The following is a 10,533-nucleotide window of genomic DNA, read 5'->3' as shown; positions in this document are numbered from 1 at the left end:
CCCTTAGTTTGCTTCAACTTCAGGGGTCCGCCAACTGCTTTGACAGCACCAAAAGGGGTCCGCCAAGATCAGAAGGTTGAGAACCACTGAAGTAGAGTAAAATACAATAACTTTTTTTTGCAAATAAACGTTGTTCCCTGCCGCCACATAGTGGACAGGCAAAGCAAAACGTAACGGGTGTAACGCTAGTGTAACGGGCAAAACAATCTTTTAACGATGTGAATTGTGAGATACATGTAGTCAAAGCTGACACATTGAGACATAGTCTACATAGATAAATAATTAAACAATGTTAAAGTTGAGAAGCGGACATTTCCAATAAAGACTTCTTATCAGCCCAGATGCTGAAAAAAAAACGGGGAACATACTAAAAAGAGTGTTCACACGAAGTTATTAAGAGCAAGTTTCCAAATATCAAACGACAGTTGAAGTTGAAGTTGAAGTGTATGTCAAAAAGCAAATTCATAAAGTTCGAGCAAAACTAGAAAACACACTTGCAAGAAATGCCGTAATGGTATTAAAAATACCACCCAGGCCGATGCAGTTCTTTGCGTGAAGTTTTAACTGGCTCATAGCAGATTCATATAAATCCAGGGGCATCAAATTATGCTTGTACGCCATTTGCACACGACTTATTTAGGGCTGTGATCAGGGAAAATACACAAAATGAGATAAATCAAAAAATTTCAAGATTTTACCCTCAAAATATTGTATCTTATTTTAATGTATGGTACTTGTTATTACACCAAAACCACTTTCTTTCACGGTTATGTAAACAATCCAGGCAAAAAGGTTGGCAATTTATGGCATGCAAGTTAGAAACAATGCTTGCAAAGTGAAACGATTTTGTAATGTTGTATAACCCGCTTATCATGTATTGTGCAAGGTCAAGGACCAGTTAAGTTTTCTAATTATAAACAAAGCTTGTACGGCATTGTAAAGGGCTCGTGATCATACTGAAGTCGTAATGAGTTTTCAGGTTTTATGAGTAGGGTATATTTCATCCCAGTAGCTATCTTGGAACGCATGGTTAACGTAAGCTTGCTTCTGCAATTTGATTAGACAACAAACGACCCAGTATTACCAAATACAATGCCCAAATTGTCAATTTTTGACCACCAAGAATGTGACAATCATTCTGTTGTGATTGACTGTCCTTTAATTGTAACCTGAAACAATTCTGTCTGTACAGCAATGGTTATAGTCAATTAATTGTTCCAAAAAGAAACTGTGATAAATGGACAGGAAGAAAGACGTAAAATCGTTTATGGTTACGAAAAATGTGGCTAGGCCTAGTGATCATGTGCAATGTATCTATCCTGATCTCTATCATATATCAGACACTGACTCACAAAACCCCAGTGGTTTGATCAAACCCATTTTAATAATCTCTGATGTAAAGTAAGTATTAGCTAACGCCATAATGTACATAGCATTGTGATGTGAAGCTATGATAATAGAACATAATGTGTAGCTTGTTCGAAACACGGAAAGCATCAATCAGGTACACGGAAAGCATGTATTTTGCGTAGTTGATGCGTAGCATCTATATTGAAGGTTGTACTACATGCTTAAAGTAAAATTGCTTTTTCTTCCATGCTAGTGTAGTGGCCTGGGTGGCATTTTTAATACCATTATATCATTCTTGGGAAAGTGTTCGCCAGTTATTTATTGAAGTATTGTTTATTGATAACACTGCAATTGTCGTTTAATATTTGGAAACTTGCTCTAAATAACTTTATGTGAAAACGCCGTTTAGTACGTTACCAGGTGATTTCATAACGTCCTAGTTTTAACTGAATGTAATCCCCATTGCCAACGCTTATTTTTATCGTTCGTACGTTCTGAAATGTTCGTGTATTTTATGTTGGTTATTTCCGCTCACACCGCTCCACGCTGTTATAACCTCAAACTTCTACGCAAGTAACCGCTCAGACGGAGAGATACAGAATTGTACGAACGTACTACGTTAGTCGTGTTAATTGCAATTCTTTAGACCTGTTTTAAATGGTGAATACTAAGTTTGTGATTGTGTGTAATATTCGGAACCTGTACAGTTCCTACAATAAAGGACCGTTTCTGATAAACTGTATCTGTAATATCGTAAGAGCTTTCGGCTAGCAAGAGGTTAGAGAATTCTAACCGCACGCAACCACGGAGTCAGATCATTAATTCGGCAGGTAAACTAAGTCCAAATAACATAAGTTAAGACTGATAAACTGTGCATCAACCTCTGCACTAGTATATTTTTTTTCAAAATCAGGATTGTCTACATAGCTAGAATGCACTACAATGTGGGTTATTGTATTTGGTTTTATGTTAAGCTTGATTTAGTTCTAATATAACATGAACTGTAACTTGTAAAATATCCAAGATGGACAGGAAAGTCGAAAATATGTCAAGCCTTGAGATGAGAAGGAATTCTAATGCAAGTGAACATGAAGAAAGTAATTCTTTAGGAAACCTAAATTCTGATCGCATCAAGAAAAAGAAAAAAAATATTGAAGACTTAATGGCTTTACGACAAATGAAAGCTTTTCAAAATAGCCGTTTGCATTTTGGGGGTGTGCTTGGTAGTGTTGGCACTTCGTTGACCACCAGTGAGTTACAGCCATATTTAGAAAGGACTATTTTGAAACATGAACTTGATGCAACCTATGGTAAGCATGGTGTTACCAAAGCTGCTGAACATTTTACTTCATTATCCAAAAAGCTTCAAAGGCCAAATAATGGAGAAGAAGTGGAAGTTCAACGAAAAGAATTTATTGATAAACTTAACCAGAGACGAAAAAGCAAACTAAATGCAAATCGAACTTTACGCCTTCGTAAACAGCAAATTCTTGTCGATAAACAGTTGGAATTAAGTCAACACACCAGTTATATTTCTGAAGACACTTTAGGTGAAAATTTACCAAAATTGATTTTTGAAACTAAAAAGAATTTGCCCGCAATGGAACAGTCACTCAAACTCATGAAACTTAAACATGCCAGGGATTTATCCACAACTACAACAAATCTTATTCGGTCAAGATCATTTGAGGATTTTTTGTTGACCCACAAGCATGAAGTAGAAGTTGTACAATGGATATTAAATCTTGTAATTGAAAACGTTTCTAAGCAATGTGCTTCGAGTAATCTTGCAGATGCTCAGCTCTTAGAATTACTTTTATTATCAGATCAAGAACAGCATGATGAATTACAACTACAACTTATTAGATCCGATGTCGCACTGGATATTTTGAATGAAATAATTACAGACACATGTGCTACGTTGACCAAGAATTTCTGTGAAGAATGTATTCATCTGGCTCAGATAGCTTTTGTATTTAGTGAAGATGCGTTTATTAATGGTGTACTTGCTAGTGTTAAGAAATCCAAAAAGCCACCTGAAAAGAAACTTGAAAGTTCCTTTCTCAGCATTAAGTCGAGTCGTAATTACTTTAGACATGATATCTGGAGCCACACGCAACCTACCAAGAAAGAAGAATTGTCTCTCCAAATGCCAACTTCTGAAGCTACCCCTGCTCCTGTTTTTTTGGACGCTACTGTAGATTCCGAAATAATTTCTTCAGAAAAAGCTTCTCCCAAATTGGAGACAAAGTTTGGTAATTCATCTGATATGCTTAGATATTTTAATTCAGAAAGTGCATTTTGGAAAGACATGTTAGTTGAAACAACAACTTCTTCAATCTCCAAACTAACACTTAAAGTTAGCTATTCATGCATTACGAGCGACCATAGCTTATTGGCAATAGGATCAAGCAGAGGTGACATACTTATATACAACATGACCTGGGATCCACCATATCTGGCATGCTGTGTTTCTTACGATGGTAAATATGATGACCCCATTATGTCTATGGACTGGACCTTAGATTACTCAAGATTAGTATCACTGAGTAGTAAAGGTTGCATTATTGTGTGGAGTGTATCACTTACACCATATGTATCAGTAAATAATTTAATTTCATTAGATTATGAAGTCTCATCGACTTCATTTAATAGTCAACAATTGTCTGCACTGTGTGTTTTGGAATCTTCACAAGGTGATTTGCAATTTAAGCAGGGAAACTTGATAGAAACTGTTGGTGGTTCATCGCTGCCTTCATTGGTCAGTTTTCATTATGGACTGTCCTTTGCTGCTACCCAAGACAGTATTATTTTGGCCCTCACCAATGGAGATATAATCAAATGTAACTTGTTTAACATTATCCAACAGCACTGTACAGATAATTTGATGATAAATGCACAGAGTCATGGAGCTTTGGCATATGTGTTGGGGCCACCCTTGAAAGAACAAAGCAACAATAAAATTGGCCAAGAACTTCCGGCAGAGCTTTTTCGGTACCACAAATGCCCACTGTTAAGAGTTAATTTTATCAAGAATACTGATGGCACCATGATTAGCATCGATTCAAACTTCAATATTTGCCAATGGAAAGAAGAATCGAAATATGTAAACAGCTTCGGTTGGTTTATGCCATACAGAAAATGTAACTTGTCATTTGTTGAAGAAATTCTGATTCCGAAAGGTGCTGACCAAATTATTTTTGAAGATATCCAAGCCCTGAAAAAATCTGTGAAAGGAAAGAAGACAAAGAGCAAGCAAGTAGTTGAACAGGAACGAAGGCAAGCCTTAAAAGAGCTTCAAACAATGCAAATTTTAAATATATCCCCATGGCACACGGATGAGCTTTCTGATAATTTAGAGGAAAAGAACCAAGTGAAAAAGCCCTCAAAATTCATTACAAGAATTTATGCTCCATCTGATGACCATCTTTTTGAAGCATCTGCTGGTGGTGCAGTGTTTACTGTGCTTACCCTGATTAGAGATTCTGGAGTGTTGGTTAAATATGCCCTTCGTACATATGAAAGCTCTACTGCACCAGCTATTCATTTGCTGCACAGTGCGCTTGCTCCTTGTGGCGATCGAATGTACTTTATGTTGCTCTATGATGAATATCTCCCTAAAGTACGCAAACATGTTACTTTTATTGATTTGGATATGAAAACAATGCAGTTAGGATTGATTGGACCCATACAAATTAACATTAACTCTGAAACCTTCGATTGTTGCAAAGAAGGAAATTCTGCACATTTTTTTCTGTCAAGAGTTGTTGAAACAAGTGGTACAGACTACATCATTAGTAACATTGCCGGTAAACTTTATGTGCACTCAGTTCTTTCGGGTAGAAAAGTTGCTTTTGTACAGCCATCAAAGAGACTCGAAAGTGAAAAAGAGGTTGGTTTAATTTTACCTTCACGGTTGAGAAAATTAGATCCAGGGTCTTACGTTATGCTCCTAAATCCAGATGGCAATATGATGCATATTGTTACTTTACCATTGGCTGAACCCCGGTCTTCTGCTACAGCATCAATGTTGAAGATTGTTAGCCAAGACACAGAAAGCCACTCATCAGTTACCTTATCCTACAAAACCCTGTTTAGGGTAAAAAAAGAACTTGAAAAATCTTCACTAAACCAAGTTGAGATTGGTTGGCATTATCATGAGCAAAATTCCATGATGAAAGGTATTTGGACTTGCAGACACATGCCATTGAGGTTGTACATGATGCTGATGGTGAATACTGTGGTTGATATTGCTGTTGCTAGGTCAACTGGGCAGAGAATAACTCAAGAAATTCGGAAAAAACTTTGGAAAAATGACTGGTCTCGAATGCAAAATTACTTCAAAGATTCACTGTAATTTAATTTGTGTGCACTTTTGTGCTCAGTTTTGATAAAATTGATAGTTTGCAACTGTTATTGTTTTTTATGCCAAATAAGTTAATTTTACTTTTTTAAATGAAAATACATTGAGAATAATACTTCAGCCAAGGAACTCGCAATCACTTGAACTGCTACTATGGCTGCAAGAGAACTGTACTATCCTTTAACAACTTTATTTTGGTTTGTTTGCAGTTTGTTGTTTGTAAAATATATGATACCTTTCACAAACTGCATTCCGTATTTACATGCAGTTAAACCACATTGTATAAAATATTGATAGACTTTTCAAAATGTTTGGTTGCTTTATGATAAAAGTCTGGTTTTTATGACTGGTTATGTGTAATTTTACGGGGCCCTTTCAGGAAAACTTTTAGGTCTTATTAAATTTTATTTTGTTTACATTTTATAGTATAAGTTTTACTTATTTTATAATTTTTTAAGAAAAGAGGAAATGCTATGCAAACTTTCAATAATTCTGCATTTTTGGTATTTGTGGTTGCATGCTTTTTAATAAGTTTGTGTCAACCTGGATGTTGTTACATTATTTTGTATAAATGAAATTTTTAGTTTTCAATTTTTTTTATAATGAAATGCTGTGTTACTATCTTGCAGATTTTGTGAGACAGTATTGTAAAATCAGTATGCAGAAGTCCTTAATAGGTATATGCCAAATGTCTGTTGGTAATTCCAAGGTTCAAAATTTTGTGCAAGCAAAATTGCTGGTGGAAGAGTGCAAACGACTTGGTGCAGCCATGGCATTTTTACCTGAAGCTTGTGATTATATTGCTGATAAACCAGAAGAAAGCATAGAAATGAGCGAAGACGTTTCCAGCATGAATGATAGCTTGTTAGGTCAATATAGTAACCTTGCCAAAACCAACGAAATTTGGCTGTCATTGGGTGGTCTACATAGAAGATGTGCAACTGATCCTTATGGGAAAATTAGAAACACACATGTAATTTTAGACCAGAATGGAAATATGCAAGGTTGTTACGACAAATGCCATTTGTTCAATGTTGATATCCCTGATAAGGTCGTATTAAAGGAAACCGACATAACCGTACCTGGAAAAACAATTTCTGATCCTGTTACAACACCTGTTGGAAATATTGGCCTTATGATTTGCTATGACATACGATTTCCTCAAATTTCTACAACTTTAAGAGAAAGAGGAGCAGAAATATTAACATATCCGTCAGCCTTCACTGTTCCTACTGGTCATGCCCACTGGGAGGTGTTACTAAGAGCTAGGGCAATTGAAAATCAATGTTATATAGTAGCTGCTGCTCAAGTGGGCAATCACAACGCAAAACGTGTGTCGTTTGGTCACAGCATGGTTGTAGACCCCTGGGGAAAAGTAATTGCATGCAATGCTGACAAAATTGGTGTGATAACTGCAGAAATTGACTTGGACTACTTGAAGAAAATACGAACCAACATGCCGGTTTTTAATCACACCAGACCAGACATTTACTAACTGTTTTTCTTGCTCTAAGATTTCCATATCAGTACGTATAACTGTTTCAACAGAAGTACCCTCTCCCTACGTGGAGATTTTCGTCACATTTGCCCTCAACAGTAGTTTTATGTCTTTTTGAGCTTCTCAACTCCAGCATACGACGTGTACGGATGAAATCTTATATGTTAGCAAAGTTTCCAGACCAATTCAACCCACTGTAATGTTACCCATAATGAGCCACATAAAATGACATTCTTACATGCAATCGCCCATATGTGTTGATTGTAAATACCGTATTTCCTTTGTAGCGAACCGCTACTATATAACTTATTGTGTTATTTAATTGTCCTTGGGCTTACTCTTCTAATCTGACCTTTGCGCTGTCATTTGTTAACCCTTCATTCGACTACTGTACTAAACCTCGTCCAGCGAGGTGGTTAATAGGACTCTATTTCAGCGTACCACGTTTAGTAGGTAGCCGAAGCTAGAGATATTTCCCACAGCCGCAGCTTAGCATGCCTACACTGGTGAACCAGACGTGATTGAACTAACCTGTTCTGACCAAAACCAGCATTCTCATCAGCATCGCAGATCAAACCTAGAAGACACCGAATTCCAACTCTGGAGCAGCCTTGACGAACCTGCTGGAATACACTTTGACGAATTAGGTTAGTGTGCATTGACCCGACCGAGCTCGATTCGGTTAATTTTGTCCGTAAAGTAGCACCGCTTCTTGCTATGTCGAAGAGTAACTATGCTTTAAGGAGTAAAGATTCACACCCACTACCAGTTAAATCCCCAGAATCAGAACCAACCTCCACGACTCCCAGAACTAGTGTATACCAGCTCTTACCGTAGATTGCCAACCTACTACATTGCAGACATTCCCTTTAGCTAATGAAAGAACGCCAGAACTTCCGTAGCCGTTTAATCTCTTTTCTAGGCTCACTCCAATCCATAGCGATTTTTTACAAAAACATTTGTCAAACAGTTTTCAGTTACTTATATTTTAAATATTTAAGCCCATCTATGGTTTGCATTCATAAAACACTGGTTTTATAGGGTCAGTTAAAAATGAAGTTTATGAAATTGCTTTTTGACATACACTTCAACTTCAAGTGTCGTTTGATATTTGGAAACTTGCTCTTAATAACTTCGTGTGAACACTCCTTTTAGTACGTTCCAGGTTGTTTTCCAACATCTGTGCTGATAAGAAGTCTTTATTGGAAATGTCCGCTTCTCAACCTTAACACTGATTATTATTTTTCTATGTCTCAATGTGTCAGCTTTAACTACATGTATTTCCCATTGTCTAAAAATTGTTTTGCCCGTTGAACCTACTAGACTCCCAGCGTTTTTTCATGTCGAACATTCTAACTCCCATTACCTTCACGTAGATAAGCTCGCACTTCTACCAGCGAGCAGGGTTAGCCAAGTGAATCACCGAAATCAGCAGATAAGTTGTCTAAGCTAGACATGGTTATTGCAACTTAATAAACATTTTACAAGCAGTGGTATTATTTATGTTCTTAGTTATTCGTAATATTGAAAAAGTGTGTAATAAAAAGGTTGTAGTATTCTAATTGCAACAAAAGAGTCAGATAATACACGCAACAAAAGAGTCAGATAATGCAACAGGTAAATTAAGTTAAGATACCTCAATAAGTCAAATTATTTCTTCAAATATAACATTTTTGCAGGCTATAAGTCATTATGATCATATATACTGGAATTAAATTTTCCAACTCATTGCCTGACAGATTTCCAGAAGTAAAAAAGCTAGGCTATAGTTTCTACTTACGTCCGGCCCCAGGCTATTGGAACGTTCGCTTTCAGTTTGCCAATAAATTTAATGCCAAAATTTGTGCCCCGCCAACATAGACCTCATACTAATAACATAGAGTATTGTACAAAAAGGCAATTCTGCACGAGAAAGTTGGCGCAAAAGCCGAATTAAATCCGTCGCGTCCTAGAAACTGTGGCCTCCGACAGATCCAAACATACGACATCCGGATTTCACCATGAATTTCTTTTTAAAACTACGCAATTAGAAAACATTCCAGATCTGGCTAAGATTGGCCAAAATAGCGGGCTACTTCGGTTTTGCCCATTTAGTCCATTTTATATAAAATGTTTACAATTTTCGAAGCGTGACGAATGAACACTGCTTCCTTCATCCATTTAGCAATATGTTTGGCTAAATTTCAATAAGAATCGATGGAAATTTATCCGGCCTAAAGGAATTTTTGGTAGGATGTTAGATAAATCTGTAGTTACAAATGTTGATAAATATGTAAATATGCACTGGAGAAAGATTGAATGGTTGCACTCTTGTATTTGATGCGTAGTTTGCCCTTATCAATGCAAGTGACCGTTTATGAGCGGTGAGGATCAAAGTTAAGACACTAATTAGTTTGAGTTTAAAACGAAAAATAATGCCAGCAAGCTTTATATTTTTCTGTTTTAAAGTGATAGAATATTTCATTAACGATTCATTTAGCAGCATATTGAAGATACTATGTGAAATATTTGTATGAAATTAAAGGATGAACCAGCAAGATAAGCCAGATATAATTGATTTAGGATGTTTCATTGCTAACTGATGCATATTTTGCTCTTTCTTTTCATTTCCAGCTTTGTTTAAAGTAATTTTGTGACATGCCACAAATTGCAGACCCACGAAACAAATGAAAAAGTCGGGCTTGCTTTACCTTGGTGTTTCGTACTAATGCTATGTGGTACTTTTGGATATGAATGATGTAAAGTGTAAAAGAATGGACATAGGAGCCAACTTATTTTATTATTTGCAACAGGCTTTAGTAAAAAACTAACCATTGATAAAACAACCATACGATAATCTGCTAATGATACGACATCTTTGGCTTTTTTACAGGTCTTTCTTATGTGACTATGTCTAGTTATCGAACACTGTTGTCATATGGTGAAACACAATCAATCATTAATAAATTGTATTTTTATTCTTAAAAGGATTTGTTTGCTAGGGACGCATGGTTGAAGAATATGGTACAAATTGAGTTGAAAAAATCTGAAAATCTCCAAAACTGGATGGTAATTGAACTGCAAGGTGAATTAAAATCACGCTATGAAACTGGACTTGCCTATAATTTAATCGGAGATTTGCACTTCACCAGAAAAGCTTTTCCTGTCTTAATTGTTGGCCATCATGTTATCTATGGCAAGAAAGTGGATCTTGAAAAACCGATAGCAGTATTGAAGAAAAGTTCAGAACAATGTGATGGCATCAAACCACTTCTTGTTCATGCTATTATTAAAACAAAACTTGTGTTTTCATCAAGACCAAAACCAATTATTCTTCATGTTT

The 10,533-nt window shown here is 36.2% G+C and overlaps 2 protein-coding genes across 4 annotated transcripts; both read left to right on the top strand.

Annotated features, from left to right (window-relative positions):
* The first annotated feature begins 232 nt into the window (after nt 1–232).
* On the top strand, nt 233–6,343 carry LOC143470820 (uncharacterized). The gene has a single exon (XM_076969098.1). It carries the CDS (start codon nt 2,375–2,377, stop codon nt 5,705–5,707), a length of 3,333 nt encoding a protein of 1,110 aa, XP_076825213.1. The 5' UTR covers nt 233–2,374; the 3' UTR covers nt 5,708–6,343.
* Nucleotides 6,285–10,482, top strand: LOC143470822 (deaminated glutathione amidase-like). 3 transcript variants are annotated; one of them, XM_076969102.1, is made up of 3 exons: nt 6,285–7,858; nt 10,193–10,275; nt 10,343–10,482. In XM_076969102.1, the coding sequence occupies exon 1, from the start codon at nt 6,285–6,287 to the stop codon at nt 7,206–7,208; it is 924 nt and encodes a 307-aa protein (XP_076825217.1). In that variant the 3' UTR covers nt 7,209–7,858; nt 10,193–10,275; nt 10,343–10,482. The 3 variants fall into 3 exon arrangements, with proteins under 3 accessions (XP_076825217.1, XP_076825218.1, XP_076825216.1); XM_076969103.1 differs by having other exon boundaries at nt 10,179–10,275; XM_076969101.1 differs by having other exon boundaries at nt 6,285–10,275.
* The last annotated feature ends 51 nt before the right edge of the window (nt 10,483–10,533 follow it).

Source organism: Clavelina lepadiformis, chromosome 9 (genome assembly GCF_947623445.1).
Source record: "Clavelina lepadiformis chromosome 9, kaClaLepa1.1, whole genome shotgun sequence".
NCBI classification, from domain to species: Eukaryota; Metazoa; Chordata; class Ascidiacea; order Aplousobranchia; family Clavelinidae; genus Clavelina; species Clavelina lepadiformis.
The sequence above is the reverse complement of the archived record's forward strand: the minus strand, read 5'-3'. Positions and strand labels throughout refer to the sequence as shown.

What these genes read in the sequence shown, in the direction of transcription:
- LOC143470820 (XM_076969098.1), top strand. Translation starts at nt 2,375, where the DNA reads ATGGACAGGAAAGTCGAAAATATGTCAAGCCTTGAGATGAGAAGGAAT.
- LOC143470822 (XM_076969102.1), top strand. Translation starts at nt 6,285, where the DNA reads ATGAAATTTTTAGTTTTCAATTTTTTTTATAATGAAATGCTGTGTTAC.